Source organism: Ranitomeya variabilis, chromosome 1 (assembly GCF_051348905.1).
Source record: "Ranitomeya variabilis isolate aRanVar5 chromosome 1, aRanVar5.hap1, whole genome shotgun sequence".
NCBI classification, from domain to species: Eukaryota; Metazoa; Chordata; class Amphibia; order Anura; family Dendrobatidae; genus Ranitomeya; species Ranitomeya variabilis.
Genome location: NC_135232.1, coordinates 924,981,059 through 925,005,553, shown reverse-complemented (window position 1 = coordinate 925,005,553; position 24,495 = coordinate 924,981,059). Strand labels below are relative to the sequence as shown.

The following is a 24,495-nucleotide window of genomic DNA, read 5'->3' as shown; positions in this document are numbered from 1 at the left end:
GGGGACTGAAAACAAATGCATGTTCCCATTTTTTAGATTAATATTTTTAAAATAAATAGAAAACATGTATGACTTCCTTTACACTCGCTAATTTATGTTAATATATCATATCAAATTCCAATAAAATACATCCAGGTTTGTGTGTGTAATGTTAAAAAATTTAGAAAAGTTTACAGGGTATAAATACTTTTTTGATACTGTACATGTGGCAGTCATCGGCAAGTGCAAAATGTATGCTGATAAGCAGTTTGTTCTAATAAAGTTTGCGTATTGTTGGCAACATACCCCATTTGGACATGTTTGCTGCTTATGCCTGTCTATGCAGGTTCTCTGCTGTTGTCTACAGAAGTTCTTATTGTTTGATTAGGCTTTCTAACTAAGGATATTTAAAATGTATTAAGCAATTTGATAAATAAGGAGCCTGTCTGCTGCCATAGTATTGAGGGTCTACTTGTCTTACACTGATAAAGTCTATATTTTATTTTGTGCACGCTAGGAAATGTAGCTGTTGTCCGGTCATATGTCGCTGGTGCAACCTCGCTATCAGAAAGGACAAGTGCCATGGCTAATATTAGTGCTTTTCAAGCTCTTGGCTTTATCCTTGGTCCTGGTAGGTATGTTATTATGGTCTGTTTGGTAAGGTTTTAGGCCTCTAATTTTACGGTAAGACCTTAAATAGAATAATTCTGATTTCCAGCATTTCAGGCTGCATTTACATTAATTGGAGAAGTAGGAGTGACCTTCACAGCCATCAAACTCCAAGTGAACATGTACACCGCACCATCTCTTATGGGCGCTTTTCTTGGCATTGTGAATATAATTCTGATCTTTGCAATATTCAGGTAAACTGTTTTCTTACAAGGACAGTCCACTTGTGGGCTTTCCCTGTCTTAAATTACCTACACACATGAAATATTCCTTATGAAGTCTAAACCCAAAATATCTTCTTTCAGAGAACATCAAGTTGATGATCATGGAAAGAAAATAGGAAGCATAAACTATGCATCTGAAAGTACGTATACTGGTTTGGGTTATTATTCTACCTCCAGAGCTACAGGTGCATTAGGATATCATCAAAAAGTTAATTTATTCCAGTTCTTCAATACAAAAAGTGAAATTCATATATTAGATGGCGTCATTACAAACAGAGTGATTTATTTCAAGTGTTTATTTTGTTAATGCTGATGATTATGGCTTACAGCCAATGAAAACCCAAAAGTCATTATCTCAGTAAATTAGAATACTTTATAACACCAGCTTGAAAAATTATTTTAAAATCCGAAATGTTGGCCTGCTGAAATGTATGTTCAGTAAATGCACTCAGTACTTGGTCGGGGCTCCTTTTGCATCTATTAATGCATCAATGCGGCGTGGCATGGAGCTGTGGCACTGCTGAGGTGTTATGGAAGCCCAGGTTGCTTTGATAGCAGCCTTCAGCCTGTCTGCATTGTTGGGTCTGGTGTCTCCTCTTGAATATACCCCATAGATTCTTTATGGGGTTAAGGTCAGGCGAGTTTGCTGGCCAATCAAGCACAGTGATCTTGTTGTTTTTAAACCAGGAATCGTGAAGTATGCACAATCATTGATAGTTTGGGGAGCCATGTCACCTGCTGGTGTAGATTCACTGTGTTTTATCAAAACCAAAGTCAGCACAGCCGTCTACCAGGAAATTTTAGAGCACTTCATGATTCCCTCTGCCGACAAGCTTTTTGGAGATGGTAATTTCATTCTCCAGCAGGACTTGGCACCTGTCGACATTGCCAAAAGTACCAATACCTGGTGTAAAAACAACAGTATTACTGTGCTTGATTGGCCAGCAAACTTACCTGACCTTAACCCCATAGAGAAACTATGAGGTATTGTATGGAAGAAGATGAGACACCAGACCCCACAATGCAGACGAGCTGAAGGCTGCCATCAAAGCAACCTGGGCTTCCATAACACCTCAGCAGTGCCACAGGCTGATCGCCTCCATGCCACGCCATATTGATGCAGTAATTGATTACAAAGGAGCCCCAACCAAGTATTGAGTGCATTTACTGAACAAACATTTCAGTAGGCCAATATTTTGGATTTTAAAATCATTTTTTCAAGCGATTTATAAAGAATTCTAATTTACTGAGATAATGACTTTTGGGTTTTCATTGGTTGTAAGCCACAATCATCAACATTAACAGAAATAAACACTTGAAATACATCACTCTATTTGTAATGACACTATCTAATATATGAGTTTCACTTTTTGTATTGAAGAACTGAAATAAATTAACTTTTTGATGATATTCTAATTTTGTGAGATGCACCTGTATTTGAATGCTTATTCTTCTATATGAAGCAGTACCTCCAGAACTGGCATTGGGATGGGATGTAGCTTTCCAAAATATGCTGATTCTTGAATCTTCCTCTATGAAGAGGATGTGGGTTGTCATCAGGAGTGAGCAATACATACTGGCACATGCTTTGTTTATCTCTATTAGCTTCTATTCTAAAAACGATGCAGTAAATTGGCTAGGCCGGGTCAGAGAATCCAAAAAACAGCTCTTTTGGGATGGTATAAGTATTCAGTGGCTAGTACCTCCAACTCGATGACAAACGGTGAAACAATGGGCATGTGCACCTAAGGCTCATTGATCTGTGTGTGCAGCCTGGTCCAATCACACAGAAAAGCTACTATAGCATATATTGCTGGCTATAAGGCCAAGTTCACATGGTAACTATTTTATATCTGTTTTTGTAATCCAAAATTAGGAGTGGGTGAAAAATACAGAAGTGGTGATGTGTTTCTATTATACTTTTCCTCTGATTGTTCCAAATGTGATTTTGGCTTAGAAATACTGATGGAAAGTACCGTCCAAATACTGAATGTGTGAAGCAGTGAATATTCATTTCTCTTTAACAGAAGGCACACTGTTAGCCATAGCCACCAGCTCCTGCTGGGCGATCACGTGTACCCGCTACTAAGGGGAAGTAATATTCACTGCTCCCCATACACATGGGAGTGGAGAGCAGTGAATATTCATTCTCTTTAGTAGCTGGCACACGTGATCGCCCAGCCGCTGCAGAAGGCCTGCGGCTAACAGTGTGCCTGCTGTTAAAGAGAAATGAATATTCACTGCTCCCCACACAAATAGTCCCTCCCACCTCTCCGAGCTGGCATCAGTGCATAGAGGTGAGAGGGATTATGGGCGTGGGAAGCAGTGAGTATTAATTTCCCTTTAGCAGCGGGCACAGGTGTTGCCTGCAGCAGCCGGCTCCTGCCTCCTGTGACTCGCTGCTCTGCTGCTCCCCCACCTCCTCATTCACAGACAAAGAGGGTACATCCAGACTATAAGACACCCCCTCCATTTTTGGAGGAAAAAAGTGTGTCTTATAGTCTGAAAGATATTGTATTTATTTTTTACAAAATTCATATTTTTTTTCTTCTTGTCTTCACACTAAAAAATCTGTTGAAACTTAGTATTGCCATAATTGTACTGAACTGGAGAATCATGTTTCCAGATCATTTATTCAGTGAATTCTGTATGAATGAAAAGACAATGGTGAAATTCCTTTTTTTAACGGTATGGCAAAATAAATGATGTAATTGAAAACGATTTACTCGTCCCAAAAAAGCAAGCTGGTGTCTGGTTTGTAATCTCCCTGTATAGGCCTAGTTGTGTCTGGACATTCACAAAGGAAGTTAGTCAGATGAGGCTTTATATAATGTGTTTAATTCCTTCCTCTGTTACGGGGTTTACACTTGGCAACTATGCAGGTTCATGTGCTGCCGAGTCTGAGAATGCTAAAAACCATTTCACCTTTCGCTCACTTGCCGGGTTATTGGCAACCTGATTAGACAAGCCAAGTTTCGGTAATGATTGTTGCTAGGATCCCTCACTGCCAAAAATCTTCCAGTGTAAATGCAGCCTTACTTTAATCTGAACATGTCTTTCACTGGATTTCTTGTAGGTACAGAGACCATAAATGAAAGTGAAGAGCCTGTTGATCGGATCGCGGTCGTTTCATCAAATATTCAATTCTTCATCATTTTATTCATATTTGCCATTTTTGAGACGTACGTATTCACAAATTGTCATTCACTGTGTGTGCATTATACATACATTATCGGGTTGGGTGAGGGCTTATTTTTTTGTGCGCCGAGCTGACGTTTTTAATGATACTATTTTGGTGCAGATACAATCCTTTGATCGCCCGTTATTGCAATGTCACAGCGACCAAAAAAACGTAATTCTGGCGTCTTGCCTTTTTTTCTCGCTATGCCATTTAGTGATCAGGTTAATCCTTTTTTTTTTTTTATTGATAGATCAGGTGATTCTGAACATGGCGATACTAAATATGTGTGTTTGATTTTTTTTTTATTATTGTTTTATTTTGAATGTGGTGAAAAGGGGGGTGATTCGAACCCTTATATTTTTAAAAACTTTTTTTTTTTTTTTTTTTTTTTTTAACTTTTGGCATGGTTCAATAGTAGTGATGAGCGAATATATTCGTTACTCGAGATTTCCCGAGCACGCTCGGTGTCCTCCGAGTATTTTTTAGTGCTCGGAGATTTAGTTTTTCTTGCCGCAGCTGAATGATTTACATCTGTTAGCCAGCATAAGTACATGTGGGGGTTGCCTGGTTGCTAGGGAATCTCCAAATGTACTTATGCTGGCTAACAGATGTAAATCATTCAGCTGTGGCAATAAAAACTAAATCTCCGAGCACTAAAAAATACTCGGAGGACCCCCGAGCATGCTCGAGAAATCTCGAGTAACGAGTGTATTCGCTCATCATTATTCAATAGTCTTCATGGGAGAATAGAAGCTGGCACAACTTGATCGGCTCTGCTACATAATGTTGATAGTCAGATCGCCTCTATATAGCAGAATTGCTCACTTGTTATGTGCGCTGTCCACTGGGTGGCGATCACAGCAATCCGGCACTGACAACCATAGAGGTCTCCAGGAGACCTCTGGTTGTCATGCTAACACACCGGTGACCCGGTATCACGTCACGCGGGTCACCGGTGGGCGTTTTTCCGGCGCAATTGCCGGAAGCGCTTGTTTGACAGTGGCATTTATCTGGTTAATAGCGGGTGGATGGCGATTCCACCCGCGGCTATTGCTGGCACCTGTCAGTTGTTCAAAACAGCTGATATGTGCCGGGAAAGATGTGGGTTCACCGCCAGAGCCCACATCAAGGGGAGTGGTGTCCGACATCGGCATACCGATGTCGGAAAGGGGTTATAGTGTATGTCGGAGATATTTAAGTGCTAACATTTCCTAGGTAACACCTGTGTATCTCTCCAGGATCTCCACCCCACTGACAATGGATATGTATGCATGGACCAGGACACAAGCGGTGTTCTACAATGGAATTATCTTGGCCGCAATTGGCGTCGAGTCAGTTATAGTGTTCATTGCTGTGAAAATTCTTTCTAAAAAGTAAGTTAAAATGATTGTCACAAATATATGTCACTAATATATGTAGCTATGAGGATCAAAATTGTTCACTTTTTCTCAACTGTAAATAGCAATTTTATTTATTTTTTTTGCTTACAATTAGATATCTTACAGATTTTGCCTGCATACAATAATTATCCCTGATTCTTTTGTTAAAGGTAATCTGTCAGCAGGTTTTTGCTACCTCATCTGAGAGCAGCCTGATGTAGAGGGAGAGACCCTGAATCCAACTGTGTATTACTTAGTTTAAAGGGTGCAATGGTTCTGACACGAGAGTTCTTAGATTTTGCAATACAGAAAAGCTGTGAAAGCTAACCCCACCCCCACCAGGCTCTCTGTGTACATAGTCTATAGACAGTGAGCTGCTTATCCCAGAGAGGGGCAGAGTCGGACTAGAGGCCGTGCGCCAGCTAGTCAATGCAATGATAATCACTAGGTGATAACTAAAGTGCACACAAGCCGGACATGTGACACATCTTTGAATTTAGTGTTTTAACTTCGACCTCAGATTACATAGAAAGAACCTGCAGACAGATTCCCTTTAATTACTTTTGATTATATTTGTGTTACGAATTGCACTTTATATCGCAGGACTGGAGAACGAATACTGCTTGTTGGGGGATTGGCTACTATTTGGGTTGGATTCTTTATTATGCTACCTTGGGGAGATCAGTATCCCAGCATACAGTGGGCAGGTAAGTTAATATACATTCTTCAACATTGAAACTGCAAAGAAGGAAAAGTCACGGAATTAAGGAAATCAAAGGATCGATAGACATATAAGTGATGTGCAAATGATAAATAAAAGAGAACGACATATAGAAAACATCTCAATTTATTCTGTATCAAGTATGAGTGCCACATGCAGAAAATGCAAGCGCTTAAACACTTTGGCCTGTGTGGCCTAAAAGTGTCACCATGGCCTACAGATTCTCCGGATTTGCCTCCCATCGAGCATATCTGGGATTTCATCAATCGGCAATGGCAAAGAGAGCTGTCAGCAGCAGATCTTGATGACAATCATTAATATCCTCATTGATGGATTACCAACTGTGTGTATTTCTGCGTGTGGCGTTCTTAGTCAATACTAAAGTTGAGATGACTTCAAAATGTTGTTTTTTGTCATTTGAATATAAGTAACATAACTATGGTTCCAGTGATTTCCATAATTCCATGACATTTCCTTCCTATCAATTTTGAGTAGTGTATAAAAACTAAAAATAATACCAATCAAAATAGAAAAATCTCTCATCCTTATTTTGTTTCCTGATCTTTTATGTGCAGAAATCCAGAATACAACCAAACATAACTCTTCCTTATTGGTTTCAAGTCCCTCAACTTCTGGCAATCACACGGCAGAACCAACGGGGTGTCCAGCTACTCAGTCCTGGTGTTTCTATACACCCATTATCCACCTAGCTCAGTATATCATGTCAGACATTTTGATCGGTTTGGGTTACCCAGTCTGTAGTGTCATGTGTTATACTTTGTACTCTAAAATTATAGGTCCGAAACCACAGGTAAGATTCAGAAACTTAGAAATTTGTTGTTGTTAAGATTACAAAGGTTCACTAAATGGTACGCTATAAATGAAGATTTGATGCGGTAATAATGCTGTCAGGTTATGTTTGGAGTTGCAATTTCACAGCAGTTGGTATGCTGATTGCTGCCCACAAATACGGTTAACTTTGAGAAAAGACGTCCTATTGCGATGCAACACTTTGGCCCTGATTCATCAATACCGCCCGTTTTCTGATGAGTGTTCTGGAGTCATATGCTTCAGATTCATTAAAAGGTACCCTGAAAAGTGGTGTGTGCCTTGCCACAAATCTTACCTCAGTCAACGACTGGAGTAAGATTTGCATAAGGATCTTTGAATTTTACCAGTAGGGCATGTCACCCCCCGCTCAGCCTAATTTGTTGGCGCTGGGCGATAATGGTAGAACGCAATAAGTCACAACATATTAGTATATACAGTCTTGAATTGTGCCAAAACTTTACTACTTTTTAAAGCTTTTTATGAAAGAATCCTGTTGTAAAAGCTTTGATGAATCAGGCGCTTTGTTCTGCTATAGTTTTGTGATCAAGGGCAAAATGTTATGTTACCAAGGCTTAGGCATTAGGCTGGGTTAGAAGCATCAGAAAATTGTTGTCAAATACATTGCAAAAGGTGACCCCCTAAGGCTGCCGTCACACTATCAGTATTTGGTCAGTATTTTACATCAGTATTTGTAATCCAAAACCAGGAGTGGGTGATAAATGCAGAAGTTGTGCTTATGTTTCTATTATACTTTTTCTCTATTTGTTTCACTCCTGGTTTTGGCTTACAAATACTGATGTCAAATACTGACAAAATACTGCTAGGGTGACGGCAGCCTAAGATCACGGAAAACTGATCGTGGTCATTATGAGTAAATGTGAATCAGAACACTCACAGTATGTTGCAGCAGTCTGGAATTTGTACTGACTTACCGATAAGGTGATTATTCTCTTGGTTTTTTTGGGGGGTTTTTTTAAATTTTATTTTGCTGTCGAAATAGAAGTGTAGGGACTTGTCTTTTTGCAGAACGACTTGTACTGTTGAATGACCCCATCCATATATTCATGTAATTTTTTTTCCCGCTCTCAAGTACATATACATGTGTGGAAAAAGCACAATTCCAAAATTGTCTGTCTCTCAGGATTTTTATTTGCAACGTTCATTATATGTTAAAAATTTATACCAAAAATGTTTTGCCTTCTCAGAACTTAACCTTTATCAAAATCAGGGAGTTGCCGTATGACACAAATACGTTATCAGAAAATTACTTACTGATTAAAATCAGATTCTTGTTTTACATTTTTTTTATTTGCAATTTTTTTTTCTATTTTTTTGTTATATTTAGCAGTCTGTATAAAAATGGAAATCTCGCAATTTTCACCTTGTTCCTTGGCGCTTTTTTTAATGTTACCTTTGTTTTGTTCCAGGAAACATGTGCATAGCCACAATAGTCAAATTCCGACCCTATCATTTGATGTGTTTAATGACTGTATGCAAAGGTCATTGTGAAATCAGCTGTTGAGATTTTTAGATACTGTATTATTGGCTGAGTATAGAAGTGTTAAATGCGTAAAAGAAAAAAACTCGATCAACATCCCTTTAGAGAAGACCTATCACCACGTCAGAGTATAGGTTCTGCTCTTATTTTATTCCTGCTGCTCTCCTGAGTATTCAGACAATTTTGCGTTAACCGATAATCTGGTGATTGCTGCTTCCACTTAACCCCTTAGTGACAGAGCCAATTTGGTACTTAATGACCAAGCCAATCTTTACAATTCGGACTACTGTCACTTTATAAGGTAATAGCTCTAGAACGCTTCAACTTATCACCCTGATTCAGATACTGTTTTTTCGTGATATATTGTACTTCACGTTAGTGGTAAAATTTATTCGATATACACTACCGTTCAAAAGTTTAGGGTCACCCAGACAATTTTGTGTTTTCCATGTAAACTCATACTTTTATTAATCAAATGAGTTGCCAAATGAATTGAAAAACCAGTCCAGACATTGACAAGGTTCGAAAAAAAGATTTTTATTTGAAATAATTTTCTCCTTCAAACTTTGCTTTCGTCAAAGAATGCTCCCTTTGCAGCAATTACAGCATTGCTGACCTTTGGCATTCTAACAGTTAATTTGCTGAGGTAATCTGGGGAAATGTCACCCCATGCTTCCAGAAGCCCCTCCCACAAGTTGGTTTGGCTTGATGGGCACTTTTTGTGTACCATAAGGTCAAGCTGCTCCTACAACAGCTCACTGCGGTTGAGATCTGGTGACTGCGCTGGCCACTCTATTACAGATAGAATACTAGCTGCCTGCTCGTTCCCTAAATAGTTATTGCATAATTTGGAGGTGTGCTTTGGGTCATTGTCCTGTTGTTGGATGAAATTGGCTCCAATCAACCGCTGTCCACAGGGTATGGCATGGCGTTGCAAAATGGAGTGATGGCCTTCCTTATTCAAAATCCCTTTTACCTTGTACAAATCTCCCACTTTACCAGCACCAAAGCAACCCCAGACCATCACATTACCTCCACCATGCTTGACAGATGGTGTCAGGCACTCTTCCAGCATCTTTTCAGTTGTTCTGCATCTCACAATTGTTCTTCTGTGTGATCCAAACACCTCAAACTTTGATTCGTCTGTCCATAACACTTTTTTCCAATCTTCCTCTGTCCAATATCTGTGTTCTTTTGCCCATATTAATCTCTTCCTTTTATTAGCCAGTCTCAGATATGGCTTTTCTTTGCCACTCTGCCCTGAAGGCCAGCATCCCGGAGTCGCCTCTTCACTGTAGATGTTGACACTGGCGTTTTGCGTGCACTATTTAATGAAGCTGCCAGTTGAGGACCTGTGAGGCGTCGATTTCTCAAACTACAGACTCTAATGTACTTGTCTTGTTGTTCAGTTGTGCAGCGGGGCCTCCCACTTCTCTTTCTACTCTGGTTAGAGCCTGTTTGTGCTCTCCTCTGAAGGGAGTAGTACACACCGTTGTAGGAAATCTTCAGTTTCTTTGCAATTCCTCACATATAATAGCCTTCATTTCTAAGAACAAGAATAGACTGTCGAGTTTCACATAAAAGTTCCTTTTTATGTGGCCATTTTGAGAGTTTAATGGAACCAACAAATGTAATGCTCCAGATTCTCAACTAGCTCAAAGGAAGGTCAGGTTTATAGCTTTTCTAATCAGCCAAACTGTTTCAGCTGTACTATCGTACTTGCACAAGGATTTTCAAGGGTATTCTAACCATCCATTAGCCTTCTTACACAGTTAGCAAACACAAAGTACCATAAGAACACTGAAGTGATGGTTGTTGGAAATGGGCCTCTATACACCTATGAAGATATTGCATTACAAACCAGAAGTTTGCAGCTAGAATAGTCATTTACCACATTAACAATGTATATAGTGTATTTCTGAATCATTTAATGTTAGTTTCATTGGAAAAAACTGTGCTTTTTTTAAAAAAAATAAGGACATTTCTAAGGGACCCTAAACTAGTTAGTGTAACTTGCTTTTATTTATGAAAAAAAAACAAACGTAAATTTGGCAAAAATTTTGAAAGCTTTGCAATTTTCAAACTTTGAATTTTTATGCCCTTAAATCAGAGAGATAAGTCACACAAAATAGTTAATAAATAACATTTCCCACATGTCAACTTTACATCAGCACAATTTTGGAAACATAATCCCAACCCAAACCCTAACCACTATTATTATTATTACCTAACTAAGGGGGTGATAAAGGGGGGGTTTAATTTACTATTTTTTTTTTTATTTTGATCACTGTGATAGGGTCTATCACAGTGATCAAAATGAACCAAATTTCCTATTGTTGCTTTGCCGGCCGGCACATCTCGGCGGGCGGGCTGCAGCATGGGGATGCAGGAGGATCCAGGGAGATAAGAGGTACTGGGGGAGGGAGAATCAAGGGACCCTATTTCTCTCTCCTCTGACGTGCGATCACATCAGAGGATAGAGAAATTAAATGAGAAATCGGACTTTTTCTTTTTTCTGATCGCTGTTATTCCATTAATAATTACAGTCGCAAAACTGAGGTCGGTAAAAACCGACCAAACCCATGTTCTCTGGGGTCTCAGCCGGTAGCAGAGACCGCGGAGAAATTGACACTGGGGGGCGCTATACACTTATTTCTCAGCACCGTTAAAAAGTGGCTCTGAGGCATAAGTAACCTTAACTGCCGCCATTAAAAGGCGTATTGGCGGTCGTTAAGAAAAGGTTTTCTCCACATGTAGTTATTATTGTTTCCATTGATGTCAGAATGAGCTGTAAAAATTACACATGCAATGAGATAATCTACTGGTAGCAGGTATTATCAAGACATCCTGGGTGCCATGAAATATTTTAGTTGCAGACATGAACTGTGTAAAGAAGCCCTCCGACTAACTTGTGTTATGCATGAAATGTGTGTACATGCATGTATTGCAAGTGTAATAATATACTCACCTACCGCTGCTTTCTCCAGTGTCCAGCGCTGTTCTGCTCGGCTTCTCTGTGATGTCACCACTCGGCATGACCCAGAAGTGACTTTTACAATTAAAGCGTGGAGCATCAGAACAAGACTCCGTAGGCTTACATTGTAAAATGGGCTTCCGGCTTATGCATAGCGCATAGAAAGAGCCAGCTAGTCAGAACTGCGGTGACGTCACAGAAGAACAGCACTGGACATGGGAGTGAGGGTATAATAATACACTCACACTACAAAACATTCGTGTGTGTATGTATATAGATATATAGATATACTTACACACACATTTACTACATAAGTTAGTGGGAGTGCTTCTTTATTGAAAATGTTAAAATCCCATAGTTTTTCTTGTCTAACTTGTTCTTATATCTTAGGGAGTCTATATGGGATGCCTAACTGCTGCCGGTAGTGCAGCCCGGACCCTGGGACCTGTGTTTGTCAGTGAAATCTATACCCATCTGGGACCACGATGGACCTTTGGATTGATCTGTGGCATTGTCGCAAGTTCTCTCTTACATCTGGTTACAGTTTACAGAAGACTTATTGCCTTTTCAGTAAGATACGGCAAATTACAGCAATGACCAAACTTCCACTGAGAAACAAAAAAAAAAGACTCTTCAAGAAAACAAAATGGAATATGGGAAAAAAAGTACACAGGATTAATTGGGTACAATAATGTGACTTTTTCTATTGTGTTCCTTAAAAAATGAGAATATTTTAGCTTTTTCTCAAAGAATAAACAGTTTAACTAAACATTAGGAAACAAAATTGCAGCTATGGAACAAAGACTAACAACTGTTTTAACAAATAGTAAATTATATTATGGTTAATATGTGGATAATTATGCGTTTTTTCTAATTTATTAAAGCCTGACACTTGGGTGCAGTTGAAATCCTCCCTAACTTCTAGGTTACTGAAAAGTTTAACTGGGAAAAAAATACCCTTAAGAATTGACAATCACTTCAACACTCCCCTCCCCTTCATAAATTACTAATTATGAGAATAAAAAACTTTCCAATATATCTTATCAGAAAAATCTGCTTCTTTCTCTTTTCTTCCTGGTAGCTGCAGCAGCCAGCTCCTTTAGTGACAGAACCAATTTGCAGCTTAATGACCAGGCCAATGTTTACAATTCTGACCACTGTCACTTTATGAGGTTATAACTCTGGAATGCTTTAACGGATCACGTTGATTTGAGATTTTTTCGTGACATGTTGTACTTCATGTTGGTGGTAAAATTTCTTTGATATGACTTGAGTTTATTTATGGAAAAAAAATGGAAATATGGTAAAAAAATTTAAAATGTCACAAATTTTCAAACTTTTAATTTTTATGCCCTAAAAACATAGAAGTATGTCATACAATAGTTAACAAATATCATTTCTCTTTCCTCCATGACGGCACCACGGAGAGAGAGGGATCCGCCTCAGGGACAGGAAACCTACAGGTGAAAGTTCGGTTTCCTGTCCCTGACGGGGAACCTACAGCATACCTGATTGACAGGTCGTTGTGGGATGCCAGGAATCCATCTGGCTGATCTAGCAAGCGGGGAGCCTTGCCTCCGGCATGGTGGTTTTCTTCTCTCCCCGAAGTGCCACGGTTCCAGCGTCGGCGGGCCGTGTGTGTGCGGAGAGAGAGGCAGTGAAGCAAGATCCAGTGTGTCTCTCCTTGTGGATTGTAATGGCCGGTATTAGGTGGCGGCGGTCACCTGGTGCTACACCGCCGGTCCACCAGTGGCTAAGGAGGGGATGGTGGCGGCGGCGGCTGCCTGCAGAGAAGTGCCGCTACTAATTGGGGCATCGGCGGCTGCTCCCGGCGCTCCCTCCTGCAGGCCCGGACAAGTGAGCTGCACGCGCGTGCCGGCCGCAAAGCATCTCTGGGAAATCCAAAGTGCACAGGTGTGGGGAGGTGTTTCCGGGGCGGCGCGCTGCATTACTGGGTGATCTGTGCTGCGGCGCACTGCCCGCATGGTGAGGATATTTAAAGACAGCAAATAGAAGATTCGGTGCTCGGTTTCATTATGAGTGACCAGGAGCAACCGGAAGAGCAGACCCTGCAGTCCCCTCCAAAGAAACATCGGCAGCAGCGCCAACACCCGCAGCGACGACAGCAACAAGGAGATGTTTCGTCGCAGCGGAGGTAGCCATTCGGGATCCCAGCGCAGCAGACACTCCGGTGGATCCGAAAGGCCATCAGCAGTTCAAGTCGTGGAAACAACCCCCAGGCCAGAACCTGTATCCCCCTTACAGCAGGAGGGTAAGTGACCTTTGTGAAAGTTCATCTTCTAAATAGGGTTTGTTGTGTCTTCTTAGGGAAAGAAAAGCTCAGCAAAATCCAGGCACAGAGTATGCACAATCTGCTCAGTAGAGCTACCCACTACGTGTTGGAAAAAGCTCTGTACTACATGTATAGAACACACCATATGTGAAGAATCCCCGAGACGACTTAAAAGAGCTGATCAAAAACCAAGTGGAAGATGCGCTTAAAGGAATTAAAACCAGCCATAGCTACCACATGCACGGCCAGAGCCCTAATGGTGTGGCTAGACCACCTAGAGTCACAACTAAAAGATAATGAATAGCCAGGTCTTTCACCGGGAAGGAGCAACCATGAGAAGGGCAGCATCCAAGAAAGGAAAACCACCTATGCCAAAACATGGTATCCATCCACAGACAGCTGTTTCGGGGTATTTGCCCCTCATCAGTGTGGAGTAGGAAACTGGCTATTAGGAGCAGTGCCTAGTGAAAAGGCTATAAACATGAGGATGAATGACCTCGGGGAGATCAAAACATCCAACACCGCGGAGACACCATCACGTGTTTCTCAACGCAGTGATCCAGAACACTGCCCCCATCCCTTATGGGAAATATGCAAATACATGTAGAAAAGCTGCGGAGACACCATCACGTGTTTCTCAACGCAAGCAATGAATAGCCAGGTCTTTCACCGGGAAGGAACAACCACGGGAAGGGCAGCATCCAAGAAAGGAAAACCACCTATGCCAAAACATGGTATCTATCCACAGACAGCTGTTTCGGTGTATTTGCCCCTCATCAGTGTGGAGTAGGAAACTGGCTATTAGGAGCAGTGCCTAGTGAAAAGACTATAAACATGAGGATGAATGACCTCGGGGAGATCAAAACATCCCAACACGGCGGAGACACCATCACGTGTTTCTCAACGCAGTGATCCAGAACACTGCCTCCATCCCTTATGGGAAATATGCAAATGCATGTAGAAAAGCTGCGGAGACACCAATAGCCAGTTTCCTACTCCACACTGATGAGGGGCAAATACACCGAAACAGCTGTCTGTGGATGGATACCATGTTTTGGCATAGGTGGTTTTCCTTTCTTGGATGCTGCCCTTCCCGTGGTTGTTCCTTCCCGGTGAAAGACCTGGCTATTCATTGCTTGCGTTGAGAAACACGTGATGGTGTCTCCGCGGTGTTGGATGTTTTGATCTCCCCGAGGTCATTCATCCTCATGTTTACAACTAAAAGATAAATCCCCAAGAGAATCAATTGTGGACTCAATAATGAAAGTGTCAAGGTGAAAATATATTTCTTATATATCTTTCTGTACTTTTATACTCTTATACTGTGAAACAATAAGTTTTTCCTATGCTTGCAGATATAACTGTATTTAAAGATGGCCGCCAGAGTTTAGTTTCGTTTCAGGTTTTAGTGTCCGAAGGGTTAAGTCATTTCTTCAGAATCGAAACTCAGGAATGTGAAGAAAGGGAGGATTCACCAGAAGACGTCAGAACAAATCAGAAAGACTGGATGCTAGCTTAAACCCCGCCTAATGCACGCCTTCCCCTAACACTCAATATAGTATTGTGAATTTTAGAATAAAGCCAGTTGGTGCCATCGCTGCAGACATGTGTGCATGCACGGGGCATTAACTAAGTTTGAACCAGCTACCTGTCTGATTTATTCTTATCCGGTACCAGATGCCCTGCACACATACAATTTGGAATGACTGGTGAATGAGGATTAATTGTCGTTATTACGGCCCCGACAATTTTGGCGCGACCAACGGGGGGCGTGGCCAGCGATCCGAGACCCTCTGGACCCATGCCTGGATGTCTGTGGATGATACCCGTAGTGGCTGACCTCGAGGACTGATCACCCTCCTGATACGGTAAGTGGCGATCATGTACACTGTATATGTCACACTTGCTAGTGTCTCAGCCGTTATTGGTTTGTCTGTAGTCTCCTTGGGTCCGGGAGGTGAATGATCGAGTGGTGAGATCAAACGTGATCCTGTGTCACGCTCTGAACCAGCAACTGAGAGACTCGCATCCTGTGCGACCTCTGTACACCACACCTCCCTCACCGGTCATTGTACTCCGTTCAACCATCCTACCCGTGACTATTGTCTAGTAGTGAAGTGGACTGAAAAATTGAGCCAGTTGTAGATTGTGGGGCGGCTTAGAGAAAGGGATAGGAGACGCAGCCTCTGTGATATTGTACTAACCGGTAATTAAGATGTCCCAAGTCAGGGACCACCAGAATTTTGAGTACAAATAGGTAATTAAGACGCCCCGTATGGAACCACCAGAATAGGTAATTAAGACGTCCCGAAACGGGACCACCAGAAATAGGTAATTAAGACGCTCCATACGGGACCACCAGAATTTTTGTGGAGGGGTCTCATTAGGAGGCTGCCTCCCAACGGTTGGAATATCGTAGCAGGATAGTCTGTTAAACGCTGGTGTTCATGTTAGGGACAGAAAATCTTTTTCTAATACGTTGAGCGAGTTTCCGTATTGGGGGACACCAGCGTTGAATATCGCTGCTAGTGGTTTTACTGCAGAAAATCACAGTATTCTGTAAGAGTCATGTTGCGTCTCTTAAAGCAGAAGAAATCCGTGCCCCACAAGTTAGATGAGGATGCCGTGGAAGTCAGGACAATAGTTGAGTCACGGGAGGGCAAGAAAGCAGTCAAGAATGTTGAGAGATTGTATAAGCATGTAGGATTGCCCTCGTCAGGCAGATTGCAGCCGGCTATGTGGTATAACCTCATAGAGAACAAGCGAGGCATGTTGAAAGATAAAGGATTGTTAGAGCAAGCACAAGCTTATCTGCGAGTTGCGCGAAGCTTAAAGAACAAAGGATGAAAATAGGTTGATGGAGAGGAAGGATCAGACAATGTAGAGCCCGTGTTTGGTTATAAAATGCCTTTGAACTGTGATGTTATAGATTGTAAAATGGCCGCCGTGCCACTGATGATGAAAATGCAGTCTCAGCCAGCGCCCTGTAATGACGGCGGAAAGAGATCTCCAGAAGTGTAGGGGTGTCCTGTTTGTGTTGTGCAGAATCCAACCTGGGCGGAGACCTGCCTTGTGTGTGTGTACGGACCGTCCTTGGGGCTCCGCCCAGACCACGGAGGATTATAGGAAAGTTTTGTTGAAATTAAGTCTGAAAACTGCTGCCGTTTGTGACTGTAGAAGATACGGAGCTGTGTGTCAGTGTTGTGTAGTATGGGGGAGGGGCAGCAGCAGACCGCTGCGAGATTTCTTTGTCAGTTTTCCTCTTTTCTACTTATCTACGCTACAAGCCGGAAAAAGGGGGGCAAGGTGCTGGGTTTCGTTTCTCCCTCTTGCGCTGTGGATTGCAGTGAAGGTTCTTATCTCCCTGTGTACTAGATGGGAGGGGCTGAGTGAATCCCTGCGCAACTTGCTTGCAATTTTTCCCCTCGGCGCTGCGGGCTACAGAAAGGGGGGCTATGTATTGCATTCCAAAGTTTTCTCTGTCCTTGGTTTAGTAAAGACAAGGGGTTAAATCACTAGCCCCCACCTTTGCAGCTGCGAGATCAGTGTTTCTTATCTTCATGGGCAAACACCACTGCCCCCTCCTATTGTACATGCAAGTCCAGCTTCACATTCCAATACGCCTTTAACCCCGTATGGGAATTTCATTATCTCCCCAGCCCCGACATGCCAATTCTCAGATCAAGAGCTTGTTTTAATTAGAGTAGATGACAGACCCAATGAATATAGTCTTATAAAATCTATCCCTGTGGGACCTTTCCCTGAAGTTACTGCTCAGTTCGTAATCTTTTCTATATGTTCGGTAAATTTACTGGGGGCAGATTTATTATTACAGTTCTGCTCCAGGATACAATTCCAAGATGATGGTCCTGATAGACACAGATTCTCCCCCAATAATGCCTGTAGAACCAGTAAAAGTGTTTCTCAAACCTGGTGCCCCTTTTCCCAAAGTCCATCAGTACCCTTTGAAACATGATCAGGAGCAGTGTCTCAAGGGGCAAATACAAATGTTATTCGATAATGGTGCCCTGATACCCTGTGTTTCCCCATGTAACACACCCGTGTTTCCCGTTAAAAAAAAAAAAAAAAAAAAGGGGGGCCCATTCATAGTCCAAGAGTGTCAGGCCTACCTTGCCACTTATGGCCCCTTGCATCCAGGAGACGCTATGTCCACCCAAAGAGGGAATTTGCCCTGTGATATAGTGCTACACACTGCAGGCCCTATATATGATTACAAGACACCCGGGCACTGCCGTACAGTATTGCAGACTGCCTTGCAGACAGAGCTCACCTATGCAGGACATGTTACAGGTTTGCTGATTCAGCTTCATGGAGACAAATAGAGACCTGTTGCTTATTACAGCGGCCGCCTGGATAGGGTGGCAAGAGGAAGTTCCTCCTGTATTTGGACCGTGTTGTCTGTCCAGCTGTTGCTACACAAGTCTTCAGAGATTGTTTTGGATTTCCACTGATGGTCCACACCCCACACGATGTACATAGTATCCTTAACCAAGTACAACCTGGCCACATGTCCATGGCTGGACAGCTGCGACTTCGGTGTGCTATTCTCATGCCTACTAATGTGATATTGAAAAGGTGCGCTGTCCTGAACCCCGCTACTCTTCTCCTAGTTCCCCTGGATCCAAAGGGGGGAGGAGTAGGTGACATGAAGGTGACATGAGCAAGGACACTCTTTTTCTTTCTAGAATGGATCCAGAGGAACAAGATTAGGTTTCCAAACCACATGATTGTCTAGAATTGATGTCTCAGGAAACGGCTGGTTTCTAGTGTGCCTATTCTAATGCTGATTTTGAGCTTTTTGTAGATGGATCCCGTCACCAAGATGACCGAGGATGCTACTGTACCAGATATGCTGTGGTCTCAGAACATGAGATAATCAAGGCAGAGTCAATTTCAGCTCATATGTCTGCACAAGAAGCAGAAGCTCAAGGCGCTTACAGAAGCGTGCAAACTAGCAGAAGGTAAGACTGTAAATATCTACACTGATTCCAGGTATGCTTTTGGCATTACACACGGTTATGGGCCTATCTGGAGAGCCAGGACTTTCCTGACAGCAAATGGCCACCCCTCTAAACGTGCTGAGGCAGTCCAGCAACTTATGAATGCACTACAGTTTCCCACCCAATCAGGCATCATAAAGGTAAAGGCACATACCAAAGGCACTGATGGACGGACAAAGGGTAAGCACTGGCAGACCAGGCTGCCAAGAAAGCAGCAAGCACTCCTGTAGCCTCTCAAGTACATCACCTAGACACCCCACCATCTCCACTTGTGTTGAAAGACATCTTAGCCCGGTTACAAGAACAGGCAAGTAAGGAGGAGAAAAATAGGTGGCAAAGGATAGGGGCTTGCTCTGATACCGTCACCGGACTATGGGGGAGGGGTGAAAAGGTCTGCCTACCACAGGTACTGTACCCAATGATGGCACAGGTTCTGCACGGGAATGTGCACCACTCGAAGACGGCCATGTGTGACACCCTACAGAGACAACGGATTGCCCCCGGGTTTTCCACCTGCGCAGAAAGGCAGGTACAGAGCTGCATGATATGTGCCACACATAATCAGGGTAGGACAGTGAAAACCCCATCCAAACACACTCCCCGGCCCCTTTAACCAATTCCAGAGACTGCAGAATGATTAAATTCAGTTACCCAGGGTAGGGACGTATGAGTATGTGTTGGTCTGCATTGATTTATTTTCAGGTTGGCCAGAAGCCTACCCAGTTGCCAAAGCTATGGCTAAGACAACGGCGAAGACACTGATGGCTGAGATCATATGCAGGTATGGAGTTCCTGAAGTCATTGAAAGCGATCGGAGTTCCCATTTTACTGGAGAGATCATGTCAGAGGTAATGGCAGCACTGGGGGTAAGTCAAGCATTGCATACTCCATCCGCAGAGTAGTGGAAAAGTGGAGAGACTAAATGGAACTTTTAAGCTTAAAATCCAGAAGGCAATGACAGAGACTGGTAAACCATGGACAGAATGCCTTCCACTGGCTTTGTTTTCAGTAAGATATACCCCAAACAGGAAGACAGGACTGTCACCGTATGAGATTCTGTTTGGCAGGAGCCCCAATCTTGAATGTTTCTTTCCACAACAGTTGTAGCTCAAGTACCAGGACTTGACTAGCTATGTGCAGGCCTTACATGGACACCTTGCCAAAGTGCATTTAACTGTCTTCAGTTCTCTTCCAGACCCAGACAAGGTTCCTGGACACCATCCCTTTGTGCCAGGAGACCTGGTGTATGTGAAAAAGTTTGTGCGTAGAGATTGTCTCCAGCCGAGATTTGAAGGACTTCACACGGTGATCCTGGTCACCCCCACTGCAGTAAAACTTGAAGGAAAGAGCACCTGGATCCACGCTTCACACTGTAAAAGAGACCGAACCAGTGTTTAGTCACAGTAGTGACTGAAGGGAAATGTTGCTGTTGTTTTTGATCCTGGAACTGAGGGCTATCCTCGCCCCTACCTCTTTGGTCCCTATTGTAAAAATAAGAATTCTGGTTCCATTATTCTCTGGGTAAACCTGACAGCCCCGGCAAATATCTGGCGATTTGATTTTTGTGATGTAGTCAAGTGCCCCGAGACTGAACGGGTTGTAGAGGGGATCATCCAGTTTTATATGTGTGTTACCAGAAATGACAACAATAACCGTTATTATTGGTCAGATGCTGCCTGGAATACAGGAGATGATTGGGGATATAAATCTAGTGAAGCCATGTTCCCAAGGATGGGACGGGTAGGAGTCTCCGTGAGAAAATGCATCTAACAGCCCTTCTGCAACCACTTAGGGGCTGTAAATGGGGTAAAAGTTGTCACCCCCTCCTCCTGAATCTCGAAAGTCCCCAATCTGCTGACCTGCAGACGTATGTACTGGGAAGGCATTATAATTATGTATTTAGTAGTGGATATCATGAGAATTTAGGCCATATACAGCTCCAGGATATTAGCTTCAGACCAACCAAAGCCCCTGTTACCAGTACACCTAAAACAGGCCCAAGTGAGCGTTTGCAAAATGTAGTTAATGAAGTGATCCCCATTCCAGGTCTCAGTTGGCAAGAGGTTTTCTCCATAGAAACACAAACAGCCCCAAGGAAAAACCTATGGTTAGAATGGGTGAGATACAATGTAAGAGTCCAGAATATCTCTGTAGGATGTATTGCTTGTGCTGCTGCGAATACACACCTATACACACATGCATTGCTTTTTCCTGATGACACCACTGCCTGTGTCATGAATCTGTTGAAAGGTTTGAAGTCCACTGATTGCCCAGACTATGTTCCACTAATTCATGAGAAACCTAAACTAAAGGTCCCAGGAGAAGTAACCGTATTAACTGACAATTACACCTGCTATAATTCCCACGACACCACAGGTACACCAGTAGGGATCTTCGAGACGGGTTTCTGCAAAGAGAACAGTTCTTTAGATACTGACTTGCTAATCAAACATACACATTATATGTACGACATTTATTGGTTATGTGGGGATGGTAAGCTCCGTCCTAGGTTGCCTAATGCCTGGATAGGCCAATGCACCCTTGTTAAACTAGCCATGCAGTTCAAGATTCTACCTTGGGATCCAAAGATACCTGATGAACCTACCAGAAAGAAGAGAAGCCTTGATCAGCTCCACATGAGTTATGAAGAAGATCCACTAGTATATATTGATGCTATTGGAGTGCCAAGGGGGGTGCCTGACCAGTTTAAAGCCCAGAACCAGATTTATGCCGGGTTTGCTTCTATAATCCCACAGGTGCAGATTAATAAAAATGTTGAATGGATCAATTATATATATTACAGTGAACAAAGATTTGTCAATTATAGCTGTGATGCCTTCCAGGGTATAGTTGAGGATTTGGGCCCTAACACTTGTATGACCCGTGCTGCAACCCGACCTAAGAGAATTACACTGAATCCTGTCCAGACAAGATCACATGCAGTGATATAAGAAGCTGACACAGGATTGTGGTTGGTGGATAGTGGGGACATTAACTTTTAGAAGTAGGCTGACAGTAATCCTTTTGGGAAGGAGCTGTAGACCAGCATGTCATGTCGCCCCCACCACCAGAGAACCAACCACATCAGGTAGGGTAAGACAGATACAGGAGTATTATCCCTGGAGGCCCTCTGACTAGCTACGCAAAAACATTTGGCTGACCCTGAGAACCAACCTTTCTCATTCTACAGACAAATAATGACCATATGTTAGATGTATAAGTGCAACTAGGGAGGCCTAGGTAGTTAGTGAGCACAAAAACAGGTGACGTGCTAAGACGCAAATTAAGATTTTCTACAAATGTGACAAAAGGAGAAAGTGTAGAGCTATACTTTGGACGGTTACAGCTGAAATGGGAAGACATGAGGTACAGTCCCATAAACCCACTTGATGTTAGAGTATTGGTAAATACATTCATTGACGGTATGACCAAAGACTTACGAGACGAAATATAGACAGCCAGACCTGAATGGCGAAATGTAGATCCAAAAGACCTGAAGGTTTCTAAAGAAGTTGAACGAATTAGGACAATAAGACGACGTGTCATGTATGCTGGAGCAGACACATCTTTCTTCTCCAGTTGGTTAGGTGGGATCAAGGGATTCCTTCAATAAGTTTGTTTAGTATTGATTGCCCTCCTCATAGTTGAATCGATAATTCTCTGTTGTGTTATTCCCTTGTATAAAAAGGTTATTGTCAAAGCAACTCCGACTGGCACCTTCCTCAATCAAGAAGTAGATCCACCAGAGTACAATGGTACTGATCCAGGGGAGATCCCGAAGTACATTCCCCCTCAAGAGAGTAGACAGAACCCCCCATTCTCAGATGATGCCAAGAGATTTAGTTTAGGGACAGTGGGAGAACTTCATGTGAGGTTAGTGAAGGGTTCAGCTGCCTGGAGGCCTCTCGCTAGGGGAGAGTTTCTGAGGTGTCTGGATGAAGAAATCCACCTCCCCTTTCCCCATCACATGGACAGTCTCGAAGGATCTTTCTTTAAGGGAAAAACTTAGTGTTTAGGGGGGATTGTCAAGGTGAAAATATATTTCTTATATATCTTTCTGTACTTTTATACTCTTATACTGTGAAACAATAAGTTTTTCCTATGCTTGCAGATATAACTGTATTTAAAGATGGCCGCCAGAGTTTAGTTTCGTTTCAGGTTTTAGTGTCCGAAGGGTTAAGTCATTTCTTCAGAATCGAAACTCAGGAATGTGAAGAAAGGGAGGATTCACCAGAAGACGTCAGAACAAATCAGAAAGACTGGATGCTAGCTTAAACCCCACCTAATGCACGCCTTCCCCTAACACTCAATATAGTATTGTGAATTTTAGAATAAAGCCAGTTGGTGCCATCGCTGCAGACATGTGTGCATGCACGGGGCATTAACTAAGTTTGAACCAGCTACCTGTCTGATTTATTCTTATCCGGTACCAGATGCCCTGCACACATACAATTTGGAATGACTGGTGAATGAGGATTAATTGTCGTTATTACGGCCCCGACAAAAGGAGCAGCTGTGATCCTAGCAGACACCTCTATAGACTCGGTTAGATTAGCGGCGAGGTCTGCTTCTTTCTTTATCGCTTCATTGGGGGACACAGATAACCGTGGGTGTATGCTGCTGCTAGGAGGCTTACACTATGCAAAAAAGGAAAAGAACAATAGCCCCTCCCCGGCAGTATACACCCACCGACAGGCACTGAACACCTCAGTTTGTGCTTAGTGTCTGTAGGAGGCGGACCTGGATCTCCCAGATCCGCAGCTAATCATTTTTTGCTTTCGCAGGTTTGTTGTGTTTTACTAATTATTTTTCTTGTTTTTCAGATTCAACTTCTAGGGAATCAGGGTGTTAATTCACTCTGCCTTCCCTTTATTAGCGGCTGAGCGAGCAGTGTGGTGTCACCCACATCGCAACACTCAGGCCATTTCTCCCCTGTGCCTTCATTGGTGCCTCAGGGTGAGTTTGGTGGCCGGTCCTTGCCAAATTTCCTCCTCACCCCTCTCCTCGGAGAGGGCTGAGAGGGAGACGGTAGTCACCAGCGGTGACCTCCCCCCCCCCCCCACCTTCTTCCCTATGGGGGTTGATGCAGTCTCCTGGAAGAGGGTTCTTCTCTCCAGCATCCCTGCCTTCCCTTGGGCCCCTGGACGACCCTCATACAGCGCTGAAGATCAAGGTAATGAAGATATATCGGGGGGGAAGGGGATTGTTGTTTGTATTACACGCTGGCTCCCTTCCCTCCCCTGGACCTGTCAGCGCTGCCCTACCGTCTTTTCCATGCGTTGTCCATTAAACCCTGCGGCTCCCCTTTTTTACTTTCACTTTCCCAATTCCCCTCTTCGGAGAAGGACCTTGGGTCGGACATAGATTCCCAGTCCGGGTCTGACTCTGACTCAGACCAGATGTCGGGCATACAGGCTATTGTGGATAGTCTCATCTTGGCTATCTCCCAAACTCTTAAGCTTAAACAGGATGAGGTTCCCTTACAGGATCCTTCTGTCTCCTTCAAACGGGTCAAGCGTCCTTCTCGCTCCTTTCCCAATCACGAGGAATTTGAGTCTACCCTGTCTAAGCACTGCGAACATCCTGAGAAGCGCTTCCCAGGTAGAAAACACCTGGACGTATTATACCCGTTTAGTGCGGACCTTCTTGCCAAATGGGCAGAATCTCCAAAGATGGACCCGCCGGTTTCCCGTCTTTCATCCAAGACGGTCCTGTCCTTACCTGA

General features: G+C 43.0%; 1 protein-coding gene and 1 long non-coding RNA gene across 3 annotated transcripts in view; both read left to right on the top strand.

Annotated features, from left to right (window-relative positions):
- The window catches only part of MFSD8 (major facilitator superfamily domain containing 8), a 29,173-nt gene extending 16,988 nt beyond the window's left edge, over positions 1-12,185 (top strand). For both annotated transcript variants that reach the window (XM_077279111.1, XM_077279112.1), the window contains exons 6-13: positions 497-610; positions 698-842; positions 954-1,012; positions 3,949-4,054; positions 5,292-5,426; positions 6,036-6,139; positions 6,729-6,964; positions 11,847-12,185. In XM_077279111.1, the coding sequence (XP_077135226.1) occupies positions 497-610; positions 698-842; positions 954-1,012; positions 3,949-4,054; positions 5,292-5,426; positions 6,036-6,139; positions 6,729-6,964; positions 11,847-12,053 (1,106 nt within the window). In that variant the 3' untranslated portion in view covers positions 12,054-12,185. The remainder of the gene's footprint in view (positions 1-496; positions 611-697; positions 843-953; positions 1,013-3,948; positions 4,055-5,291; positions 5,427-6,035; positions 6,140-6,728; positions 6,965-11,846) is intronic.
- A 2,822-nt stretch (positions 12,186-15,007) lies between these two features.
- Positions 15,008-16,904, top strand: LOC143776928 (uncharacterized). The gene is made up of 2 exons (XR_013215952.1): positions 15,008-15,955; positions 16,007-16,904. It is a non-coding gene; the product is annotated as an uncharacterized LOC143776928 (long non-coding RNA).
- The last annotated feature ends 7,591 nt before the right edge of the window (positions 16,905-24,495 follow it).